At 37.3% G+C, this 26739-nt stretch overlaps 1 protein-coding gene across 6 annotated transcripts in view; it reads left to right on the plus strand.

Annotated features, from left to right (window-relative positions):
* UTRN (utrophin) overlaps window positions 1-26739 on the plus strand; it is a gene marked incomplete at its 5' end in the record, with an annotated part of 401089 nt that overhangs the window by 153417 nt on the left and 220933 nt on the right. For 5 of the 6 annotated variants that reach the window (XM_082306872.1, XM_082306874.1, XM_082306873.1 and 2 more), the window contains 11 exons: window positions 1143-1315; window positions 5515-5665; window positions 7037-7212; window positions 8370-8505; window positions 10244-10393; window positions 11581-11665; window positions 13264-13469; window positions 14625-14742; window positions 18221-18426; window positions 19982-20136; window positions 24849-25038. In XM_082306872.1, coding sequence (XP_082162998.1) covers window positions 1143-1315; window positions 5515-5665; window positions 7037-7212; window positions 8370-8505; window positions 10244-10393; window positions 11581-11665; window positions 13264-13469; window positions 14625-14742; window positions 18221-18426; window positions 19982-20136; window positions 24849-25038 — 1746 coding nt within the window. Of the gene's footprint in view, window positions 1-1142; window positions 1316-5514; window positions 5666-6221; window positions 6337-7036; window positions 7213-8369; window positions 8506-10243; window positions 10394-11580; window positions 11666-13263; window positions 13470-14624; window positions 14743-18220; window positions 18427-19981; window positions 20137-24848; window positions 25039-26739 lie in introns of those variants that run through there. The other variant, XM_082306876.1, reaches the window with a different exon arrangement.

Consider the following 26739-nt stretch of genomic DNA (forward strand, 5'->3'; position numbering starts at 1 on the left):
AGTTGCACATGGTGTGGTGCAGTGTAGAGGTACCTCCGTGGGTTGGGAAGCATAGTGGGGTCCATGTGTCCTTATAGTTGAGGTAGTCAGGCTTTGCCTCTCACCTAGATCTAGATCAGCTGTTTCTGCAGCTGTTATACAGGTCCTTTAAAAGCTTTTCAGAATTTCAGTCCACTTTTCCGATCTGCTTTTCTCTGCTGTGTACATACTTTCATTTTTCATGTTTGTTTTTTGGCGTAGTTTTCAAAAGCAAACAGGGGAATGATGCCAACCTTTGACAAAGTGGGTGACTCTTCTGTTTTGTTGATGAGATTCTCTTGTTCCTGTTTATTCTGCTTCTGTGCTCCCTTAAGTACAACTAGGAGTGTTTATGTTCAGATGGGTTTAAAATACTTCATTTTGGTGCAGGTCTCTCCTCTGATTTTGAAATTCTGGTATATTTTAAGGCTGTTTTCAGAAGAAGCAAATAGCAGAGCATAGAATTTTTAGAAGTGTTACTGTTTTAAATTCAAACAGATAAGTAAATTCCACTGTTTGCATGGACTGTTTGTCCTCTGAATACCAAGGCAGTCTTACAACAGCATCTGGTTTAAAGGTATTTTTACATCATAGTTCAATGATATTTGACATAGATTGCTTTAACTTTGTCATTTAAATCTAAAACTTTTGTGTAGTTTATTCTTTTGCAGTTCTGTGCATATGGGACGTTATGTGAAGCATAATAAAGTCACGTTTTGTGGCTAATTTTTTACATGAGGAAGGAATATGTACGATGTCTTCATGGCACAGGCAGATTTGTTTAATAATGAAGATACTGCTGTTTTGAAAAGTATGGTATGCCCCTTTACCTCAGGAACAGATTGGATATAGAAAATATTCAATCCTCTTCATAAAACAAAACAAACCAAAACCAAACAAACTGAGAAGGACACATGCTTAAAAAGGTGTGACAGACTATTCAGTTCAGTTGCTAAAACTGGTTTAATCTGTAAAGTACTGATGCTGATGATCTTGGTCTTATTGTAGATACTGATTTTTTGGAACAGTGTTTTGAAGAGAGTATTTTTTGGTCTAATTTTTTTTTTTTTATTTCCTGCTGGTGTTGACTTTACTGATGGCTTGTGTCATTACTGTGCTTGCAGAACATAAAAGATATTTTGGATAAACTCGGGGATCAAATTGCAGTCATACATGAGAAGCAGCCTGATGTTATATTAGAAGCATCTGGACCTGAGGCAATACAAATAGGAGATGCACTAACCCAGCTGAATGCGGAATGGGATAGAATTAATAGAATGTACAATGATCGTAAGTGGTAAGTCAAGGATGTTTGGTTTCTGTGACCACGTGGTAAATATTTTATGTACTTGAATACAAGTGTTTTACAAATGTACCCTAATGATGAAGATTAAGAGTTTGGGAGTAATCAGCTTTAATATGTTAGTATTACACAATAATTGCCAGAATTATTGAACATTGAAATAGTTAACATGCAAATTGTAGTTTGGGTGCCTTTATGAAGCTGATTGTTTTTATGTTATAAAATAGAATATTTTGTTTATAAAACATAACATTTTTCTTCTAGAACTTTTTGCGATACCTTCGCAAAACAAAAATGTTAAGTAGGACATCTTTTAATAAAGAATTGAAGGAGGGAAGGAGTTTGAAAGGATCGAGTCTTTAAAATATATCATGTATAATAGTTGCTGATAATCTTTGTTGTAAATAATTGAAGATGAGAGATGACTATATTAGAAAATTTTGTGGTTGAGAGAACAAGAGAATATTGAAATCAATGCTTAAGAAAAATGTATTTCCTATTTCCTTTCCACAAAGATCAAATAACTGTAATTTCACTTATGCCAAAAAAAGTAGAGGGGGGGAAAAAAAGTCAAACTAAGCTGTGATTTCTCCCTGCCGCTTACAGAAGATACTGTAAACTGAAAATGCCTTATTATCTGAATCATCTTTAAATGCTTAAAAATAAACTCAATACCACTTAGTCAAACTTGGAAAAGCGTGTCAGGCATTTTAAGTTGGAATTGATGAGAGTATGAAAGTATGTGTTCAGGAAGTTGCCACTAAGCTGAAGGTACTGGCACTGCACACAGCAGTAGACGCTGAGATTGCTGCAAAAAAACCCTTAATGACTGAAAATAATTTTATGAAACTTGAAATGCAAAGGCTCATACTGTAGTTAATTTGCTTTTACAGTATTTGCTTTTTAGTAGTGATGTATGATGATGGTTAATGCAGAAGTTCTGTAGAGCATAAAGTAATGTCTAGCCACGTTCACTTGCTTTGTAGCACCAGAAATTTGATATCAAACACATTTGGTAGTGTATTTTGAAGAGATGTTTTTAGGAAGCATGTGTTACATAAGCTGATGTTTTCAACTCTTTCTCAGAGCACTGGTGTATGTGTAGGAGTATAAAAATCAGTTGGTGGTATTGTCTAAGAGACGACTTCCAGAAATTCTGGGCTACTGGATCAGTAAAGCATCAAGATTTCTAATAACTCAGCAGGCGCTGTTGTTTCGCTGTTTTTTAATTTGAAAACAAATAGCAGTGCCAGCTGGGTACTACTTTCTCTGCTCTTGCTGACTGCCTGTGGTCATCTACTAGATGTATTTGGAGACAACTGCTCCAGAATCTGGTGCCCATCTGTATTTATATGCCTGCAGCTATTTTGTTGTCTTCATAGGTGTGATGTGCACTAAGCTTTAGTTATGCCTTTTTTTTCCCCCCTGTAACTTAATTGAAAAGCTTTAACTAATATTATCCTTTTGTAAGTATGAGTACAGTTTCATTTACTACTTCATTTTGTTAAGTAGTCAGGCTTAACCAGAAACCTAGTCTTCTCATTGAAAAATATAAGTGTATTAAAGAGTTAGTTCAATGTTTATTATTAGCTGGGAAAATGCAACAGATTTCCTCCTTGGTTGGTTCACTGAATACAAATTAATCTCAAACTTCATAAAGTTCGTAAAGCACTGCATCTTAATGAGACTAATATTGGGCAAGATTTTCATACAAAAGGGACTACTGGACTAGCAATTTAAGCTCAAATGGTATGTAGCTTCCTGAATATATTAAGTGCTACAATTTTAATAGAAGAATATGCTTTGATTAATGAAGACAATATTAATATCAATATTAAAATGCTGTATTTTGGCATTAGTATCTTTATACCCTTTCTGTTACTAAGAAGAATTTTTAACCAAGTTTATTCTTGCTTTTCCTAGTGTTGCCCTAAGTATAAACAAGAAGGCTAGAAGACTGTCTCCTTAATTATCTCTGGCTTTTTTCTATTTCTGGAGTGGGTGGAGATTTTGATAGAATTAGTAGAAACAGCATCTGAAGTCTGTGGCAAAAGACTGATTTAGTATTCAGAGGTAGTAATGATTTTGTGATTGAGTGCCAGCTAAGTAGTTAAACCTTCGATAAAAGCTCTGATGTAGCCAAGCACAAGTTGAATTAAACTGTACTTGGCAAAGCTTTTTAAGTGTTTTCAAGTAAATCCAGTTGACTTCAGTTTGACTTGAACATATGTGTAAAGTAAAATGTGTGTTTTGCGTGCATGTATGTATGGGCGTAATGCTTTGTTGAGCTGTTCGTAACAGTGCTGCTTTGCTAGTTCTGCTCCATCTGCCATGGGATTTCCAACAGTGCTAAATGTGTTGGTGACCTGGGAATGAGCTGCGGTTTGGAAGCAAGTGGATTCCTGCAGAGGAGGCAAGGAGTAGCCAAGTCTTGGTGCTGTAGTGACGGGACTTTGGTACTTTTCTCTTTCAGCTGAGGCAGTCTGTAGTGAAACAGCAGTGTGTGCACCTGGCTCAAAACCAGAGTGAAACTTCATCTCGTTGCTCAAAATATTGATGGAACTGTAGGCTCATAACAGAAACAGCAGGAGTTAAAGCTTTGTATCTTAGTGTTCTGCTCTAAAGTTCTAAAATTCTGGATTCTGAAAAGTCACGTGTTCAAAACTCCCCCAGAAACTTTCATTTTGAAGGAAGCCAATACAATAGTATGTTAAACTATTTTAAGTGCTTAGAATATCTCTTCCCATTAAATGTGGAATGAGATACTGTTGTGAGACAATATGTTCAGTTAGACCAAAATGTACCTGAGAAATAAAAGGAGAATGAGATTTAGGGTCGGTCTACAGGTTAGTCTAGTATATTGAATTGAGATGTGTACAGGAAACTGAAATGGTAGAACTAGGAGGTAGGGTCAGAAAAATTTAAATAGAGATTTTTAAGGCTTTCTTCATTAGAATTGGCCCACATGAAGATTAATAATAAGAAAAAAGCCCTGCTTGTGCCAGGAAATATGGATGTCTTGATAAAAATGAGATATAGTTTTGATGAAAATAATCTCACTAGGAACTTTGGGATTGTTGAATTTAATCAGTGAAGAAAATAAATGCAATGGTAGCTCTTTAAAGTTTGGTTTTGGATATCTTTGATGTTATGCTGCTAATTTCAGATTGCATCTGTATATAAGTGGTAACTCTGGAGACTTTGCTGTTGGAATTGTTTAAGAGAGGAAATAGTGGGCTACAGATGAGATCTTTCCTCTGTCACATTAGAGGGTCCTCTGATGAGCAGGAGACCTGGCCTCCTATGTCTTTAAAAATGACTGTTTGCAATGGGATGCTATCCAGTCTGTTGGTGTTGATGTAGATTTCATGTTTTTTTGTCTCAAGTCCTGTGTCCTTTGAGATATCTGTCCTATTTGCTTTATAATGCTAACATTGAATTAGTTATCAACAAATAGAAAGCAAGCCACCCACCCTCTCTATGCCTTTCTGACGTGGTTTTCTTATTTAACATTCATGGGCTGGTTTTGTTATTTTGTTAACATAGTAGAACTCTCATTTTAGTTAAAAGCAACCTTCTGACTGTGATAATTCAGCCTGTTCCATGCTAGGAAACATTGCCCTTCAAGTTAAGCTACACATTAATTTGAGGCTGCGAAGATGGTAATAATAATGAAATGCCTGGTAAATTATTGTGTGATTAAATTGTATAAGATCTACTTATGCAGGCCCTCTGGTAATACAGTCAGTTCTATATAATCAAAATCACCTTAACTTATTAAATTCCAGGCACCAGCATGCCATGGTTTATGAATAAAAAAAAAATATATCTGAGCAATTAATCACATTTCATGTTCCACACTGTCTGATATCTGAACCGTTTTATAATAAAGAAAAAAGGGTTCTGCAGACCAATTTGATGCAGCTAATCAATCTTTATTTTTTAAGTGATAGAAACAAAAGTTTGCTGAGGACTGCCCTTTTTCTCTTCAGCTGGAAGTTAATGACAGTCTGTGCTGTTGGCTTTTACCAGCTGCTGCTATGTCAGGGAGCCTTCAGTACTGGGGCTTTGTTAACCAGGCTATAGGCTAGCCTTTCCGTTTCGCAAGGGAAGTTTCTACTCACTGGAGTAGGAATTGTAGCCTTTTCACCGAAACGGTTTGGATAATTTTTCAATGCTTTGCTTTCAAACAGTGGCTTTGATAGAGCGATTGAGGCATGGAGACAGTTCCACTGTGATCTCAACGATCTTTCCCACTGGATAACAGAAGCTGAAGTGTTATTAGCTGATGCCCGTGGTCCAGATGGAAGCCTGGAGCTGCAGACAGCTGGGCTGCATCAGCAGGTATGTATGATTTGTGCAGAAAACAAGCAAACTGGAAAAAGTCTAGATTTTTGTCTGAAATTCTGGTTTTCTATATAGACATATAAATTTGAAATGAGGCTGTGCAATTACACTTTAAAAAGTGGTAACTCTTAAAATCTGTTTTTCAATTGCAGTTTAAAATGATTCTTGGAAGATCTCAACTCCTGCTTATAGTATGGGGTTTTATGATGATTCTTAGTATGGACAGGTTTGAGATAATTGGGTAATTCAAATGTTGGCATAATTTTTCTTGTTTTATAAGTTTTGTTACAGCTTTAAAAATATGTTCATCAGTTAAGAAATCCAGTATATCATTTAACTAACTTTCTACTCATAATTAAAAAAATGGACCCCAACAATGGTAAATTATAACTTAGCAAATTATTTTTTTAAACTAATGACTTTGCAAGATCCTGCCTTGTATAAGCAATGATAAGATTCCAATTACAAATGTCCTAGGTTTGATTGTTTCAGACTTCAGTTCTGGAATTTAATTCCCTGATGTCTTTCTAGCTCATCGTTGTGGAAGAGCAGACTTTTCTGTTTAGCTAAACTACTTTACTTCCTTTTAAATAAGGAGAAGAAAACGTAACTTTAAGGATCAGATTTTTTTTCCTTTCTTTTGGGAATAATGGTTATCCAAGAGTAAGGTATGTGTTGCTAAAGAAATGTATGTTCTACCTAACATATAGTTTGTATTTCATCCTTGTTGCTGCTTGGAGTTTTCTTCTAGGGCATTTCCCTTCTCTTTCTTGAATCATCTTATTCCTGATCTAGTTGCAGAGAAATTTTTACTAACAATGTAAGGTTTTTGTAGTGGTTAGGGATATTTGAAGGTTTGATTCTGACATTTTCTGACTTCCTTTAGTTTCATGGATTTTCTGTGTTGTCTGGGGACCATGGCAGCACAGCCATAATTATCCTAGCTAAAATATTGTTAAGTTACAGAAATAGTCAGGGGCATAGGTTATGAAAAGAACTGGTTAAAAAAAGTCATATCATCTGTTAGCACTACTAGAAAGTGCTGTACATTAAGAGGAAAGGAATCAAACATGAGTATGGAATCTAGGCAGTGATGGTTTAAATGAATTCTTGTGATCCTAAGTAGTATTCGGCAGCCTATTCTGTGTCGTCATCTTTTTATGACGCTCATTAGAAAATTGAACTAGATTCAACAACAGACTCTTAATAACTTAAATCAACAGCATCCAATTTTAAGTAAGATGACTTTAAGTGCCTGTTTTAGTAAAAGAATATGCACCCAGGATTCGTCCTGCATATTATGAGCCACAGATCAAAGTCACTTTAGGTCAGTAATAAAATTCTGTGTGACTTTTATGTTTCTGACAGGAACTGGAAGAGGGAGTCAGCAGCCATCAGACCAGTGTTTCAGCATTGAACAGAACTGGGGAGGGGATCATACAGAAACTGTCTGCTACAGATGGGAGCTTCCTGCAGGAGAAGCTGGCGGGATTGAATAGACGCTGGAAAGCAATCACCGCAGAGGTCATGGATAGACAACAGAGGTAATAAGTTAATCAGAAATTTGGATGTCTGACCAGATGCCATGAGGAGGATCTCATTTAGAAGACTGTGGGAGAGACAGTGCATTCTATTGCACGCTGTCATTAATCTGAATTTTCCTGACATTCAGACCTCTGTGTTTTGAATTGTCTTCTAGAACCAATTTCTCATAAATGCACCTGCAATTGACTGCTTAGTGAGTCTGTGTTTAACACAACTCACCAAATGACAATCACAAAACTTCTTTTCTTACAATTTTCTTTTGTTTTTAAAATAATTTCATTGCTAAGCCAGACTTTTTTAGGAAGGAATACTCAGCTACTTTCTCTGGCTGAAGCTGAACTGTAAGTACATTACCTTGATTTCTATTTTTGCATTGTCAAAGATACACTATTAAAACACTTATATTGTTCTTGAATTTCCACAGTACTATAAAATAAGATCTTTAGGTCTGTGTTTGCAACGATTTAATCCATCTGACTAGGTATTTTCTGAACACAACGAAAATATGTTTTAAAGTAGCCTTTAACTTACTTGAAAAGATCAAATAGCAAGGTTGTCTGAGATAAATATACAAATTTTCAGCATATCTGAAAATATAAGGTTCCCCCCTCTGTTCTTACTGCTAAAAAATGTGTAAGGATAAATCTCTGGAATGAATAGTTATTTTTGGAGGCTATTTATATAATTATATGTTTTTAACATCTCCTTATACATTTAGAGATGTAATAAGATTTTTCTTAATTGTTGAGTTTGAGAAGTTCCATTAAAGCTTTGTGTGATTTAGGGAATTTTTCCCTTGGAGGGTTTTAGGACACTTCCAATACTTTCACTAACAATGGCCTTGTAGTGGCTTACAATGATTAGGCCTGAAGGTGTTGTCATACTGTCACTTATGTTTAATGTTTTCTGCAGACTTTTAAAAGTCTATTTTGTGACTTTGGAACTGAAATTTATCTGCTTTTAAGGTGGTAATATTAATTTGCAAGTATCTTGCATTTTAATGGTGAGGATAGTCTTCTTTGAATACCAAAATGAACCCTTTAAAATGCTGCAACCACTGACAAACGTGTAACTATGTTGCATCAGAAGTAATGTAGGGCTGACATGCTGTGTTCGCTGTAGAAATGCATGTGGATTTTTTGTTTTCCTTTTTAAGGCTAAAAGGAGAGAATCAGCAGCTGATAGAGTACAGAAAGAAGCTTGATGAGCTACGTTGCTGGTTGGAAAATGTAGAAAATGCTCTGGACACAAGATTTACATTCAACCATGAAGAAAACTTGCAAGAATTACAGGCAAGATTGCTTAGTGTGTATATGTGTATGCACGTGTATGTCTTGTGCAAAGTATCAGGACATGGCTTTTGGGGAGGGGAATTTTCACATTGTAAATAGCCAAAGAAATATTATGATTGTGTGAGATGGTTTTGTGAGATTACTGACACAGGTAAGACGCATCTCATAGTGAAGTTGAGTGGATAACTATGTTATCTAGCCAGAAGATGGTGGCTATGTATCAGAAAGTGAGAAATATATGTACAACTGATAAAATTTAGTAAGTGGAATTTCACTGGAGATGATGTCACAGAGTCAACTTTATAATTGTCAAAACTTTAGCAAACAGCTGATAGGCTGTTATGACATTTGAGTGTTGGCTATCTGAATATCAGGAAAGTTTAATTTTTCTTGTCATCTGCCTTAATATAGATGCCTGAAGTGAAAGGTAGAACTGGAATAAAGGGGGGGAAAAAGCAGAATTTGCTAGAGAAACATTGGTGGGGAATTATTAAGTACCAATTTGGCCCTGTGAAAGCAGGAACGCGTGAGCAATTTTGGTTACGTATATTAAGGAAAGGTGAGTTTGCAATAGAAGAGGTACTAAGTAAAATTGCTGGGCTTTTCAGGAGGGTAGAAGAACTCCTCATCTGCAAAAAGACTTGGAGCTTGCCTTGTTTTGTCTAGGCAAATGAAGACCAGTGAGAAGGGATATAATGATGAGAATAAGAAAGCGTAGGGAAGATGAACTATGAATAAATACAGTCTGGGAATGAGAAGGAGATTTCTAAACAGAGCTTCTGGAGCAGCCTCCAACTAAAGGATATAATGTGTTTAAAAAAAATAATTCTTTTGAGGTAGACCCTTGAAAATTTAGGAAAGGCACTATTTGGTATAGTGCTTATTTGTAGCAGGGTACTCTGTTCAGTGATCTCACTTCCAGGCCTGTGTTCCTGTCACTCTACTATGTACACCTCCATAATACTTGTGTAACAGACATTAGAATACATATTGGGGTGGATAAATATGGTGTGTGCTTGCTATTGTAATATTTTTTTATTCTAGTGCTTTAAAGACAAAATTTGTGATTCCTACTCCACAATGCTTGTGGTCTTTGGGCAAATGATAGCACAGTTGACTTAAAGTCAGTGGGAATCCAAGCATAAGCTTTTTTTTTTCAGGATCTGACCTGCATTTTCATGTTTAAAGAGGAAGAAGGCTATGGGAGGTTGATGAAAATGAAGTTGTAAGGTTATGTTTAGTTTTTAAATACCTTTAGAGTACAATTCCTTAAGGGTAAAGTACCTTGTATTGATCTACCATGTACTTGTATAGTGCATGTCAAGAGTGGGCCCTTAGTTTTTAGGTTTTTCTTTTTTTTAAATGAATGCAGGCATCTATTTTGATTGTCAATGTGTTGCCTTTTGGATACACATGGTACATCCAGAGGTGATCAAACAGAAGCATCTTGAGATGAGAATCAGTGTGCATGATATGAAGCTGTATAGGTACCTTGACTATTTGCAGTTTTGTGTGGTGTGTTTTTTTTTTTTTCTTCCCAGTTAACAATAAATGTTGATATTTGGATAAATGTTTTAATAATTTCCAGATAGAGCATAGAAACAAAAATAGAAGCTTTTCTGCTAAGTATTTCCAGGGAAATTTCTAAATATTGGAGTTAAAGAAAGGCTTCCCCCCATCCCTTTACTTAAGCATGTGTGCATTTTGCTTCAGTCTAAAACTCTTCTGTCCCTTTTAGGTTTTAAGTGAAGAGATGGAAGTACAGGGAGACAAGCTGGAATGGCTGAACAGAACTGAACCTGAAGTGCTTTTGGATAAAAATGTTGATCTTCAGGAAAAAGACAAACTTTCCGATTGCCTGCAGTCCCTCAACGTGAGGTGGAATAAGGTGTGCATTTCTTCAGCATTGGGTACCTGAAGTGGAAAATATAGTGGTGTACTCAGAATGGTTGTCTGTCTTTCTATGTATCTGAGACATACATAAAATGACTTGGCAGCCATGCAGGCGTGTTCAGGAAATGTGCCCCAATCCACGTCTGTGTGAAAACACTGGTGGACATTTTTCCATCAGAATGAGTTAGTTTAGTTAGCTTAGGGTTTTTATTGATTTTCTTTGTATTGGCTTTCTTTTAAACAGCTGGATCAAAAATATCTCACTTATTTGAGGCAAACAGTAATGTATTAATTTGAAATTGAGAGAGTCACAATAAATCTTTGCTGTATAGGAAAGTTGGATATTTGCAGCAGTTAAGAGGGAAACAATCGAAGCTGTGGTAAAGCTTAGTGAGAAAATCTTATCAAGTGTGTCTGGGATTCTTCTTGAGTGTATAACTGCTGTAAATTAGAAACTCTAGTGTTCAGTCTCACTGGCAAGTGTATGAGAAGAAAAGAACTCGCCGGTTGGAGTAAAACCAGATTTTTTTCAAGCAGAGCCTTGAGATCCAAGTAAAAAAGGAATAGAATTATTTGGGATTATATTATGGATCGAGGAGGTAAGAATTTTTTGGGGAAAGGGGCTTTTAATAGTTCAGGGAAAGAAAAAATACTATTTTTACCTACTCGGCCATGAAAATGGGGATTCCACCCCCCCAATATATTTCCATCACTGCCTTTTAAAAACTTTTAAAAAGCAAAGTAGGAAAATTTGTCTTCATTACAATAGAGTTGAGTGGTAACATTTTTTCTTTTTAAATTAATTCCCTATTTCTCTACTTTCCTGTCACTGACCACCAGTCATGCTTTGTGTCATCTTTCCTTCAAAGTGTACTCAAATAATGAGGCATAGCTTTGATGCTTAGGCAGTAAAAAACATGAAAACAACCTGTCTACAACAGTTCATTTATCTCTCTCCAAGATTTAGGTAAGACACTGGAATGTATTGAAATAACACTCTGAGTACCTCTTGGCATTTTTATTGTTTTTAAATGATACCTTGAAAAAATTCATTGAAATATATCTGAGGCATGCCGTTGTAGCAAGCATGGTGTAGAATATTTTGTCTTCTAATAAGTGATTACTTTTTTGCTGTTAATATAGGTTGTCTTACTGTTTTTATTCCTCTCTGCTGGGCTGTAGGTGTTCAGAGAAGTGCCTGACAGAGTGAGAGAATTGGAGGCATTTGTTGGGCAGTCTCGTCTTGTTACACAGACAAAGCCTTCTGGTGAGTGATCAATCCTTCTGTTGTGCTTAACTGTATTGAGTTTAATTCTGTTTCCAGTCAACAATAATCGAAAAAGGAAAACCTTCCTTATGAACTTAAACAAGTGGAAATAAGAAGTGTTGTCCATCACTGTACTTGGGGCTACCTTCGTGTTACGATGGGAGAGAGAGGGAACGTTTGGTTAGGGAAAACGTCACTCTGCAGTTCAGGATTGGGGGAGTCCTTTGGAGTTCCCCTAAGAGTTTTGAAATGGAGGAATGTTTTAGTAAAGCTTAGGCCTCTTCATCAGGAGCCAGTGTACTAGGTACGGAATAAACACCAAAACAGCTATGTTTGACAGCCTGGATTCCTGTGGATTTGTGCCTTGTGATCATGCCTTTTAGTAATTAAGATCCACTAGAAGCTTTCCCTACAGCTGATTTTTTGTAAAGTATCTTCTGCATGCAGATCTTCTGCAGTCCTATAAATAAAGGCCATTCTGCATCTTTCAGCTCAGTAGGGACACACATACGTCTTTCTCATCTGCTAGATACTTATCTTCCTGAGTCTTGTAGGGGAAGCTGTCTAAATAGGATACGTTCTTGTATCAGACACTGACACTGGCCATCTTTTCAAGTTGTTGGAGGCAGATCAGCAGATACAGAGTGTAAACAAGATGCCCAGGTCTCCTTTTTAGAAAATTAGGTAAAAAAGACAGCCCTTGCCTGAAGAGCTTGAACTTCAGTAAATTAACTCTATTTTTTTTTTAATTCAGCAGCAGTAAAAAAAGGAGGAAAACCAACTTTTGTTTAAGCCTTTCAAAACCTTGATTCAGCTTGTTTTCATTTCATACAGGGTGTTTGTTAAGTAAAGCTCATTGCTTACTAAATATTTCATTGCTTGAGGCAAGTGTGTAATATTCATGCTCCAGCTTGATTTAACTTAGTGTTTTCTTGTAACTAGAACACAACCAAACACAGCTTCTCGAGTGAATCTCATTCCTCACTTCTTTGCAGTGTCAAGTTAAAAAGATAGAAAGGATGGGGCTGAACTAGCGGGCATCTGTCCCTTCCTAGGACAGTTATGTATTGACAAGTCCATGAAGCATATATTGGAGTAGCTCGACTTACTTGTGCTTAAGTGAATTCTGAGCCAAGGGTGGGGGAAACCTTTCTGCCACATAATACAACAGTGAGGAAGACAAGTTTAGACATTTATCTTAAATGAAACGATTGCTTTTTATGCTTAATAAGGGTCAATTCTGTTTCGTGTCGAAGAGTGTTTAGCTTCACTCCATTAGATTTAATGTCATTTTGCCTTTGCAAGTTTTCTTCTTGTTTGTTTTTGTATTTAGGCTGAATCATTTTGGGCGAGTCTTTAGCATGCAATGAAATAATTAATAGCCTTTTTAAAAAAAAAAAAGAAGGCAAAAGGAATTTCTGATTCCTTAGTTTCTGGTGGTTAAAATGCCTCAAGTACAAATTTTGCTGTGATTTCTCTGTAGATGCCTTTGCATATTTATGGGAATTACACCCCCCCCCCCGCCCCCCCCCGATTCCCATAATTACGTATGTGGCTATGACTTTTTTCTTTAACAAAAACCCCAAACTCTGTTTCAGATGTCCAAAAGGTGGTGCTAGTATCTTCTTCATTGGAAATTCCTGTTCAGACTCAGCAGGCTTTGGAACTTTCTGCACCTGCTGATCTGGATAAAACTACAACTGAGCTGGCAGACTGGTTGGTATTGATTGACCAGATGCTCAAGTCAAACATAGTCACCGTGGGAAATACTGAGGAGATCAATCGGACTATTGCACGAATGAAAGTATGTGTTTTTGTGAAGGCTAGTGGATTGGAAAATTGGCTCACACTTTAATAGCTTGTACATTCAGTAAAGAAATTACATGTGGTTTTTAAAAAAAAAAAAAAAATGACTGCAGTAAATGCATAACTTGAAACTTACACTTTAAATCCTGCTGTTATTACACTCCTCTCCCCTCTACTATTTCCTGTTAATTCCTGTGTCCCTATGTGAGCTAGGCACTGCTATTTTTTTGTTTTAAACGAGGCATATAGAGAATGCCTCCTGAAAATGACATCTTTTTGGGAATGTATAGATAGCTTATGCTGAACACTTTGGAGCAGCTTCATATTTGCTTGGAGGGTGACCTTTATGATCCACTCTAGTGGTTTCTAGTGAGTTTTGTTGTGTTGTAGTTAAACTAAACTGATTTCCAGAGACATGCCAAAATGATTAAAAGTAGTAACGTAAGTGCTTATGATGTAAATGTTTGTTTCTGTTGATAGCTCATGCTATACTGAACCATGACTAAGGGCAGTATTTGTGAGATGTATGCTACCATTAAGGTTCATTTTATTTGACTTGATATCAATTAACATGAGTAACTGTCGAGTAAAAGCTGCAGGCTAAACAAGTGCTAAAGTGTTTCTGTGGGTGTCTAATTTGAAAGAATATTGTGATGTACAGTAACTTTGGAAACACTTTCGTGTAACTGTGTAATACATGTAATATGGGCTTCTGGTATGTTGCCATAGTGAAATAACTGGGTGTTTTTATACAATATGTAGCCTGATTTTTCCTCCCTGTTCTTTTCCTTCTCCATCTCTCTCTCCCTCTCCTCGCCCTCCATATATAAATCATCAGAGTTTGGTAAGAGGGAAATAAGTTATGGGAGAGTGAAAAATAGATATTGGGAAATATTGTGCAATGACTGCAGTAACGGTGTGGTTTGTACAGGTTAACCTTCACCTCTGACTTTTCAGTAACTGTAATTCAGAATATTTTTGCTTTTTAAAGCAGTGCAATAATACTGTGACAGTTCAAGGGTTATAATAATGATGGGAACAGCCATCTAATTGTCGCGACACATACATGTTTTGATTTATCTATGAATAATACAGATGATGTTAACTAAATTCTGCTTTTTGGACTTAAAAATCATATCCTAATTCTCAACAGATAACAAAGGCAGATTTGGACCAGCGGCACCCTCAGCTTGATTCTGTTTTTACATTGGCTCAGAATTTGAAAAATAAAACTTCCAGTTCAGACATTAGGACAGTGATCACAGAAAAATGTAAGTTTCTCCATTCTGTGTTTGCAAATATGATGTTTCCATGGCAGTAAAAAAATTTTCATATCTTTCTCTTAAACGCTTTATTTTGAGCCTAGCTGAAGTTGCCTTCCTTGAACAAACTGAAAAATTAGCAGTTAAGTGGTTTTCATGCTGGTTTCACAGTCTAATGAAAATTCCTGGAACAAGAACTGCCACTTGTTTTCTTGCTGGCCATTTTTTCATGTACAAAGGTAAATATTTTTGCTGGGATTTCCAAATATCTTATGAAGAATTTGAGTTACTTGACAGCCACAGACCCAGGGGTGAGGATTTTTTATTTATTGATAAAAGGAACTAATGGTGTATCTTTATTTTTGTTGAGTTATGATGCACTGGACAGTTAGTGAAAAGCATGAATGTATCTACTTAGGACAATAACTTTGTACATACATTCAAAATTGTTGACTGAGAGTTAGTAGAGCTTTTAAGTCACTGATATGTACTTGAAGATTGAGTTTCCAGTTTAAAGGTCCCCACCTCCTTTGAAAATGTCTTTTACGAGTACTCAAGGAAAGAAAACATACAACTGACACAATTAGAAACTAAGGGACAATATATTCTTTGGACTCCTAAGCTTTGCCGGTTGCTAAGATTAGAAAATTCATGCAGCAGGAAATATCACAGCAGTAAAAATGGAAAGATATATTTCCTTATGTTCTGCTCTGCAATGTAGTTTTCCTTTACTATATCTACATGAATTTCTTTGGTGTCCATAAGACTTGCTGGAAACAATAACGAGGTCAGATAGAAAGCCCACAGATATGTTAAAGGGCCTGATGAGATGGCAACTGCTGCCTTAAGATCCATAGGAGCTATGGATTGGTAGGGGAGTAAGATCCAAAGAAGCTAAAGCAACTTGTAGGGCCTGAGTTTTGCAGCTGCTGAGAACGCGGGATCAGGTGGAAGCTTGGGGGAGGATAGCAACTCTGTAGTCCATGGGAGTCAGTCAACAAGGGGAGATCTGGTTGGTCACAAAACATTCTTGATTCTTCAGAAAAGGTGAACAAGGAATAAAGGAGCTGTATGTTGAAAATTTGAGTTCCCCTATAGTTATGCCCAACCAAGGTGGAAACAGAGAAGCTGTATATGCTGCCATGGGTGAAGCTTCCAGTAGATACCCTAGATGTGTGTGAACATTTTGCTACCTGTCATGAAACATGAAAAAACTGAAGGATTTGTTGCTACTGACTTTTGTAAAGAAAAGTTTCCTCTTTGAAGAAAAGTGAAGCTCAGGACTGCTTTATGCACCTCGTTGTTTAAACACCGAGGGGAATACACCGATGTCCTACAAACTCCTGTGAGCCTGCTGTATGTTTAGATGAAGCCTAATTACTCAAATAGCTAGGAGCACAAAGATAGAGAAAAGCTTCCTTCTCTGGAACTTCCCTCCCAATTACTGCATGGACATTGGAATTAAAAACACAGTCTCATCAGGAATACTTTCCTGTCTTTCTGCCTTTGATACCAGACTGGTGCCCCTGACAACTTTTTCTAGAAGCCTATCTATTGAGCCCACTGAATGCTGAGGCTACCAAGAATTCCACTATTTTTCTGTCCTGTTTTGGTGGAGGCTGAAGAGAGGGGAAATATGTGAACAGTACAGAGAGTAAAGTTAACCTGGCCATTAACAGGGAAAAAATATATCAAGAAATATTTTCTGTACTAATAATCTATGTAAACATCAAATATCTGTCCATTTCAGCCAAATTGCTATTGTCAGCAGCTGTTTCTCAGGGATATTTTTTTCTTTCTAGCTTTGTGGGGAGAGCCTAAACACTTGAGAGGTTTTTCTCTGCAGCTCATTAGCCAGCACATAGGGTTATAGCCTTTTTTCACTCCTGCTGTTTTTGCTTTTGCTGTTTTGGTGAAACCACTGATCTCTCCAGCAGCTGCTGGTTTCCTTTGAACATACTCTTTTATCCAATATCTTAATATCTGTTTTTGTAATAAAACCCCATATTATTATTATTTGCTGTTGGTTTACTGAAGCTTTCTTTTACGTGCATGCCTGAAAATTAATGCAAAAGTTGCCTTTGGGTTGAAACTGGCAAATTCTTATTGCACAGATTATTGGGTTTGTCCACCAGTAATACAGTTACTTTGACAAGTAGGCTTTGCTGCCACAGTCTTTGAGCGCTTTGTGAAACTAAATGGAATACTGTTGAATGCATTAAAGTTAAGAGATCTTCCCAAGCAGATCAAGCATAAGGCTTTTGTATAATTATAAAAGGTTAAAAAAAAAAAAAAAATGCAAAGGGTAAAGTTCACTTAAGTGGTTTTAGCTTAAGCACAACCTTTGGCATTTTTACTTCATGGAAGATTGAAGTGGCCTGAGTATCAAGTGTGTTTTCTAATAAAATTCCATATTTACTACTAAGATAAATATATTGGATGTGTTACATACTGCCTACTTGTTGCTGCTCAGAGTATGAATATACTCAAGAAATCCAGTTTAGGGGTTTTTTTGTTTGCTTTTTTACATTGACTTTTTTTACTCTTTAGTTCTAGTGATATAATGTGTTCCTAATAACTGTCATGACAGATAATAGGGAAACCTGTTTCCACTTCTATAGACTTTCAGGTAATATGCCTTTTTTAATGGTCTGTAAGCATTCAGAAAAAGGTATGCTGCTATTCATTTCTCTCTGAAGGCAGACTCACTGCTTTCCCTGACACACTATTTTTTTGTCCTAGGCTCTTGTCATGTTGTCTTTTTTCCCTTTGTTTATTAAAAGTTAAAACCTGTTTATTGGTCATCTAACGTAACTCTCTTGAGAGAGGAATGGGATACTTGAAGGAAATGAGGTGTGAGCAATAACTCCTCTGTTCTGCTGTGTAATCTACATAAGCCTGTAGAAACCTGTGGTGGGATGAAAGTGCCAAAGTAGGTTGTTACTGAAGTGTTTCTACCTTGGCCAAAATTATAATACAGGTGCCACTAGACTGCCTTCAACACAGAGTGGTCTAGAAAGTTTAGTTCACTTTGTATAAGCTATCCAGATCTAAACAGCATTTACTTATGTATTTGCTTATTCGTACTGGTTTAAGTTGCAGATGCACAAAGATGACTTGCTGGTATAACCATCACCCTAAAATTGTGCTCCTTGGAGCCCTGCTTCTGGCATATCTCTGCAGTGCAGCTGCAGCAGATTTGCCTCCAACACGTGTGTGCTTAAAAAGCAAAATAATGCCTTTGAAATATTCCAGAAATAATAGTTGTTACCTGTATGCTGACCTGCTTAAACAAGAGGTAGTCAAACACCTGCATTTTTCATTTTCTTGTGTGAATGTGTAAACTACATGGGGAACTAAAATAGTGCATATGGAAACTACTGTATTTGAGAATGTATTATTGCCTCTTGTCCTGAGAATTAAGTGGTAGTTATGGCTACTTGTTTGTTTGCCTCAGGTTTTTCATATTATGTATTGTCCTCCACAGTGGAGAAGGTGAAGAACCAGTGGGACAATACCCAGCATGGTGTGGAGGTGCGGCAGCAGCAGCTGAAGTACATGCTGACAGATAGCATGCAGTGGGATGAGCAGAGGCAAGAAATGGAGCACCTCATGGAGCAGTGTGAGATCCGTCTGCGTATGCTCCTGCAGGCCCCAAAAGAGATGCTTGCCAAACAGATTTCAGACAACAAAGTAAGACCATCTACACTTTTTTCCCCCCTACCAGAGTCCTCAGTCTATGTCATGCTACTGGATTCAATTGATATGTGAATATGCTGTTTAGTTGTAAGACTGATTTGGCAGTTCTGTCTCTTTTTGGGCATGATACATTCTAAATTTGTCTCTCTTTTTTTTTTTTTTTTAATCTATCAGACTTCCTGAGAGTCACTTTCTGGGAGGGAAACAGGTGGCATGTGTGCATGTGTGTCTTTTTGTAAGTGTAGTTGAAATGGGTATAGTGTAGCATCAAATAAATGATGTTATGCAAAAAGCTTGAACCTCAGACCAATAGAAGTTTAATTATACAGCCACAGAATGTAGCATGTATTACTTCATAGAAACCTGTTAACAGTAGTTTAGTAAATCCAGGAATGGAACAAAGTATTTAAAATTATCCTGAATTTCACTTCTGATGGGTGCCAGGTGTATTCAACACTTTTTTCCAATTCCATGCAACCTTTGCTGCTTTTCATATCACAGCAGACCTGCTGTGATAAATCAATAAGTCTGATGTCCTTTGTCCTGGTGGCTGTCAGAAAAAAGGCAGGCTGTAGGTGGCACAGGATGAGAACTAAAGAGACAAATCAGCAAGGAGGGGCTCTTATCAGTGTAGTATTTAGAACAGGGCTATAATAGTTCAAAAATAATAGAGTTATTATAGTATTTAGAACATTATATTATAGTATTTAGAACAGGGCTATAATAGAGTTCAAAACTCTATTATATACACACACATATGTATGTATTCATGGAGGGACAATGTAGGGGTGCAGCTGGGTATGGAAAGAAGCAGGGAGTATGATAGTGAGAATTCCTCACTGATCCATAGCTATTTCAGTAAACAGTAAAATTGCATGCTTCTCATAGTCTTTCTGTACGTGAGCAGGGGATTGGAAATGGACTCTTAGGTCTACTTTGCTTTCTTAAGTGAAAGTAGACCTATGCCCAAACATACGGTACGGAGATTGAAGATACAACTGGACGTATATATATACAAATATATTTTTTGATTTAGAAGTAATCTTGAGTTCAGAATTCTGTAAAGTCAAAGCGCCATAAGAATATCCTGCTACAATAAGCAAACACATCTAATGTATTTTCTTCATTTAAAAACAAAAAAGAACCACAAAACAATGAAATCAAGTTCTCATGCTGCACACTTCATTTATGCCACTTTTAGCTGCCGCTTACATCACTAGTATCATAATTTAAATTTATTCATGCGACTAAAAATATGGAAGTGTTTTTACTTCTGTTGCCAGTAAAGCACAGAAGAGGATTTTTCTAGCCTTTGGCGGTTCTGGCAAATATAATTTTTCCTCACCTATTTGTGTTTTGATTGGTTCATTGTCAGGACACTTAGTATCTGTAGATTTTCTTTTTAAAGATTTTTCTTCTAGATGAAAAATACGCACATTTTTTGTTTAAAAAAAAAAAGACAAAAAGGAGGGTTTTATGATACAATGCATAATATGAAAAATAGTCTAATTTTTATTTTACTTTGTCTCATTCTGGAATTGCTTTTTAGCTGTTAGTACAGGATTTGCATAGAGGTGACATCACGGTAGCTGCATTCAATGATCTTTCTAATAAACTTCTTCGAGAGTATCGCGATGATGACACAAGGAGGGTGAAGGAAACCACTGACCAAATGAACACTTGTTGGGTTAATCTGAACCAAAGGTAATTACAAGGTTTCACTCTATAAGTAGCGTTTTGTGTCTTAAACTTGTATCCTGTGTATACATGGGTATTGCAGCCTCTTCTCTGCTTTACTGCAGCATTTAGGGCTACTGTGGGTAATCAGTCAGTTACAGTGAAGCTGTTCTGAGTTTTGATGATGGAAATTCCCCCAGTTCACCATGGAAGGCTTCTGTATGATTTCCCATTGATGTGGTGTTTTGTTTAAGGAGAGGGGTAAAAAAGTACTTCTTGCATGTTTGGTCTCAGGTTTGCCTGTGGCTATTATTCTGTAAGTGTCTTTGGTTCCTCTCCTGTTCCTTGATGCTTGTATGCTTTATGTATTTGTAGTTTGTTGCTGTGCTTTCTTTTCATAAGGCTGTAAGTGTTCAGCTTGGTCTTCCAACGCGTTAATTCATTATGGCCTTTCATCTAATGGAAACTTTCCCTGAATGGGGCTGCGCCTTGGGTTCCTGAGTGCGATGCTTCTAGCACTCCCATCTAGAAAATACTTGGGCTATAGGAAGTGAGACTTACTTGAAACTTACTTCTTTCTATTCATCCCCTATTAAGACATATTTGCAAATATGTCTTAATGAAAATATGGTATTTCCCTATGCATGATATTTTTTTCCTGCAAGGTAATTTAATCTCTGCAGTTCTTTTTAGTATTTGATAGACAATTAACATTTAGAATAGTGTCTGACTCAGTGCCTGCAGCTTAAAGGATGATGTGCTTTGTGGTTAGAGGGACAGAAGAGAAAATTGATCCTGTGTATATGGGAGTGAGAGAGATGACAACCAAAGTCTGTACGTATGGGTGCATATATGTGTGTGTAAAAGGAGGCAACTGCTTTTGTAATGAGATGTCAGTTAAGGGAATAAAAATCCTAGGTAATAAAGGCTCTGAAGTTGATGTTATATCTTGGGCAGTGAGAGGAAGAGAACTTCACAGTGGCAAGAAGTAGGTCATGAAGGAAGCAGAGTAGAATGTCGTCTTATCCTTCTTTGGAGGAAAATGGTACCTGTGTCATTTTGTGCTTTTGATGTGGCAGCTGGTTGCCTGGTTATGTCCATTGAGAGATGAGGTACAAAATAGACAAACCTTTGTATGGCTTCTTCCATGTGATCATTTGAGAGAGAATAAAAATTTGTTAATCTCTAAATGTTTTGAGACATAAGGTAGGATTTTTCAAGTGAGTAAAACATTTCATAATTATTCTATGTGATGCGGACAACTTCTTTTCATGGTTCTTTCGAAAACTTCCAGTAGACTGTGGGAAAGGCTTTGGCATATGACAAAATTTCCTTGGTTCTTTACTTCTACTTTTTCTGAACTAGGTCATAGTGATGAGGTCATCTCTTGAAATGGCCCTTCCTGACCACTCATCAATGTGCAGTGAAAGCACCTTTTCAAGGGAATGAAGGTTTTTATACTTGCTTTAAATGCAATAAATAGAAATACTAGTGAACCTTGAATGACAAGGCTTACTTCATGTGGCAAATCTCAGAACATGCAGGGGTTATACATGGAGCACACATGTGGCCCTATGGCTTTTATAAGTGCAGATCAGTATTTATAGCGTAATGCTTTAAAACACCAGTTTGTTCGCATGCTTGGAGGTTGTGGAAGGGGACCTGAGTAACATCACCGGCGAGAATCACAGTCCTGAATAGCACGAGAACACTGCCAGGAAGACTGTAGCCATGGCATGTAAAGTTGAAGGAGCTTATTTTAAAACTCTTGGCATTAAGAGATTGAAGCTCTCCGGCTTGACATGGTGTAAATTGGACATTCTGCCCAGTGGCTCTTTATGTTCTATTTTTATACTTTAGGGTGAAACTGTAGTAATTCTGTGTGTTTTTGCTGCCTCAGTAATAGATTATAGTTGCTGTCTGTACTGTCTCGGATGTTATTTTCTGACTTTCTTTTTATCACACGCTTGCATGCATTGCAGATTTTTAGTTTAAATCTGAAAAAATAATTGCATGGAACAGAAACCTGAAACAGTGCCATGGGAACTTAAATAGTAGAGTTACAATTTTCTTTTTCTTGAATGTGTCTTTGCTAATAGAATCTGCTTAGATCTTCTCCACTATCACTGTGTTAAGTGAAGTTAGCTGCATTTGTAAAGGATTCTCCAGGTTCTCATTACATTTAATTCTTACATCCTGGCAGGACCCTCTGTCTTTTGAGGCTGTTCTAATTGTAATAGAATTCTTTGAAAATCTGAGTAATTTTGTTATAGCATGGAGTAGTCGTTAATCTGCAGTACAGAATTCTCCATCATTTTCTATTTTACACCTATGGCCTTTACTGAAAGGAAATGAAAGTATTTGTTTCTGTGCTGTGAAAGTGTTGCTTGCTACTGCTCTACAGGTCCTCTTTAAAAGCACCCGTGTAATCTCAGAAAATGTTCTAAGATTGTAAATCTGTTAATTTATGCTGCTGGAGTATGTATTTAGTGAAAGGAATGATTTTCAGCTTTAGTTCAAATATCACAACAGCAGTGGGACTGTAATAGAATTTCATTCTTTCCTTTTATTTCAACCAAGCAGAAAGTTTGAGAAATTAAAACTTTAGGCTGAAGACGACATTCTTCAATGAATGTTATTAGCTACAAAGTTCCCATTTGTACATTCCCATCTAGTACATCAGTACTTAGACTTAGAGATCTGGGTCACTTAGTGTTTCATCCTTTGGGGCATTTCTTTTTCTTTGAAGGTCACCTTTATTACCAGTCTGTTCTTCCTGTTGTCACTCCTGTTCTTCCACCTTTGGCCTTAACCCCCTGCTAGGGAAGAAAATCCCTGCAGAGGGAGAGGGTTTTGAAGTTAGAGCTCATAACTGCTTTTACTTTACGTTTTTCTCGCAGTTCCTTGGTGTGCTCTAATTTTTGAGCTGGTGCTTATTATCTTTTCTAGGCAATATCTATCAAACCATTTGTAATCCCCAGCATGCTACTGAATATTTTTTTTCTCAAGAGTGAGTGAAGCATTCCAGAGCTTCAAGTGAGAAGCAAGAATGAAGCTTCTTGCCCTGCTAGTCATTTATCGGTAGCCAAAACTTGGGCAAGCATGAAGTCAGGAATGATTCACACACTCTTATTGTGGATAAAGCAATTATGAACAAGTAACATAAGACCTGAGCTCCTAAAGTAGGGGACTGCAACACTATCTCTTTGCAAGTAGTCTCGAGAAAATTCAGTTGGTTATGCTAATACTTAGGAATGTAAGCCTGGCAGAATTGGGGTTGCATGAGATTTCCTTACTGCCCTTGAAGGAAAACAGATTTTCCTTGCATCTGTCTTTTCTGATGTGCTAGTAAACCAGAATACCTGCTTTGAGAAGTCATCCTAAATGGTACTGAACACCTGCAGCTTCTTCTCTAAAAAGAATATTTAACTACTTTTGAAATTCGTGACTCTAAACACAGTGATTCCCTAATATGGCTGATCAGTACTGTTGCCACAGCATGACAAGGAGGACAGAAAGCCTAAGTAGAATAGGAGAAGGCAGAAGACACAAGTTTGACGGGCCTATCTGGAGAAACATGTTCAATTCATGTGAAAGTATCAAATGCTGAGTGTTTTGGCCTTGTCTTACTTGAAATTAAATATCACTTTACCCCTGAAATCTTATGATATGGTTAGTACTTGATGTGAAAAATAAAATTGAACTTCCTACTTATTTAGCAGCAGCATTCTAGATGGTGGCCCTGTTAGGGATTTGTGTAGAGTGTGCTGGTGTGGGACAGCTTTTTTCTTTCTTGTGTCCTGATTTTGAGAAAAGGGATACTGCAGAATAACAGCCTCAAATGGATGAAATTTAGCTTATCGTGCTTTAATTAACATTGTTAATCAGAGCTTTTAAAATTGCTGACTGTAACAGTTTCCCATCTGAGTTCAATGGCAAGGAAATAGTTCTGTTATCCAGAAGTATAATGTGATCTTTTTTTTAAGAAATCTTTTGAAGTTGCATACCAACAATATAATCCAAAGGTTTTAAATGAGTTCCTTACATCTTAAAAAATCATCTTACAAACAAACTTTTGTGTTTGCACCAACCAGAGATCTGTTAGATTGATTGAAAATTTGGACTATATTCTGCCAGTCTCTTTTTAGATTTAAGTGTGTTGAGCATGGCTTGACTGTTATGATGGCAGTGTATTATTCTGTTTGTTTGAATGATGGCATCAAAAGTCTTGTCTTGTAGCAGAGAGAATCAGGTATTTGACTTTTCATCCCTCAGCACTTTAACCCTTGCAAATTTAGGGAAATGTTTCTGCTCACTGTAAAAGAGGAAGGAAAAAATCCCCCAAACCCTCAGTGCTTCTACTCCGCATGGTTTTTGTTGATGAGGAAAAGCATTCACGCTTTTCACACATGGGAATAACACTTCTACCGTCTAGGGTAGCGTAAGAAGTCCATGATGGTAATACTCAAAAAGGAAAAGCTAGGTTTTTAATTAATAACTTTGTTTCTTCCACATGCCTTTTTAAAAAGGGCTGTGACCTAGATAACAGAACATCTGTGGGTAGCTGTAGTTACAATAACCAGAGAAACAGTGACATAAATAATGGTAAAACAAGCTGTGACAGATGTATAGTTTCTTAATAGAGAGAACTTTTTTAGATTTCCTTTTAGTAGTTTCATTATGATGTGTGTAATGATGTATGTTATGGGAGAATGTTCTGATACTTGTCTTGTTTTCAGAGCTGTTGATAGGCAGAATTTCTTGGAGACAGAGCTGAAGACAGTACAGGCCTCACACAAGGATCTGGAGAGCTTCCTCAAGTGGCTTCAAGAGGCAGAGACGACAGTTAATGTTCTAGCAGATGCTTCCCAGCGTGAGAACACTGCTCAGGACAGTGCCTGCATAAGGGAACTCAGAAAGCAAATGCAGGTGAGAAACTAAATAATACTGCTGTTATTCATGCTTTTTCTTAATGGCAAATGTTATAAAGGAGGGCTATCTACTAGAGTGGGAAAACCTGCAGCCTACTGAAAGGTGTTTAAAAACCAGTATTTTGGAAGTCAGGTGTGTGTGAAGGAAAGAGATTTCTCTTCCTAAGGTTTGAATTACATATTTTGTGGGCATCTGTGGCACTGAGGGCTCTTAAATGTCCTTGGAGGGTGACTGTGTTCAGGAAGTGTATACTTGATTAAACCAAGTCATGTTGTGTGATTGTCCAACCAAACAATTTAATCTACTTTCCTCCAAGTAAAGCCTTCCTGGGCTGCACTGTCTCCTATCCCTGCCTGCCGCCTTCCTCCTGCTTTTCCAGCAATCCAAGAAGCTATTGTGCTTGGATCACCTCTTCTCCCTCTCCTGCTGCCCAGCAGCTCCCCAGCTGGCATTCCTTCCTGTACAGGCCACAGACTGGAAACCTGAGAAATACTGAGCAGGAAACTGACACCACTGACAGTCGTTTTTAATATATGGACACCCTAGCTTGTCTAAAATCTAGAAGGGAGATCCCTTCTCCCCGTTTAAGAAGCACGGACTAGCTGAGTACCACATCGTCTGGCTGTTCCTGCTTTTGCACATCTCGTACATCTCCTTTGGGGAGGTAGGAGGGAGAGAGATGAGCTGGGTTCAGCCTGCATTAAGGGTACAGTGTGTTGAGGGAAAATAGGAGGAAAGGGTGTGGAGACCTGACAGCTCTTTTAAAAATTAATATCTTTGGGTCTGTGGCAGCAAAAGGTTGAACGTCATTGGCTAAAAGGATTTTGTGTTTCTATGATACATGAATTTCCTTTGTCCTGTTTACCTGATGTGAACGCTGTTCATGTGTCATCTTTCTCCTGAATGTTTTAATATATTTTTTCCTTCAATTAGATTGTCTTATTTAGGACAGTTATTTTGATATGCACAGAACTGGGCGGCTAGATCAGTTACTAAATCCTGCACTCTGGGTTTGGAATAATGTCGTCTGTAGCCTAAGTTCATGGGGTTTGAACAGCTTATAATGAAAAAAGTGCTGCTTTCAGTAGTGCTGTTAATCTGAACATACCTACATTGAATTTAAATGAAATGAGACAGTTTGAAGTATCTGATAGCAAGCTGCTCACTGTAATCATAATGCAGAGAACAATATATTGTTGAAGCTTGTGTCTGTTGAAGATGACACGTCACTCACCAATGTTTATAACATTCTGGTCAGTCAGGTAACTCATCTGTAGAGATGTGGCTCTTTGTGAAGTGCTGAGACTAGTCTGTAATGGCAACAGCTAGAAGTTTAATATTATACTTCATTGGCAAAAAAACCCCAAACAACTAGAGTAGTGGAGGTGGAAGAGCTAAAACGGGGCCACAGGAACCCAACAACGTGAGGCAGTGCAGTGTGTAAATAGGCTTATTTCTGCATTACCTTGCATTCTGTGTAGTCAGTCACACCAAGATGAAGCTGTTGTTTTACAGTTTGCTTGTTGGCTCTATGCAGCTGTGAAGCACCTTGGTCAGGGAAGACTGTTTGCCCTCCTTCATTGTGCTGCAGTCTGGTTAAAATTGCCAGAGTTGTGATGTGTGAGGGGAGAACTGCTGGGCAAGACTGCCTGATGTGTGGAGAAGGTCTATATCCAGCTCTTGACCATGCCCATTGTC

This window comes from Platalea leucorodia (assembly GCF_965183815.1).
Source record: "Platalea leucorodia genome assembly, chromosome: 3".
In the NCBI taxonomy this organism is placed as follows: Eukaryota; Metazoa; Chordata; class Aves; order Pelecaniformes; family Threskiornithidae; genus Platalea; species Platalea leucorodia.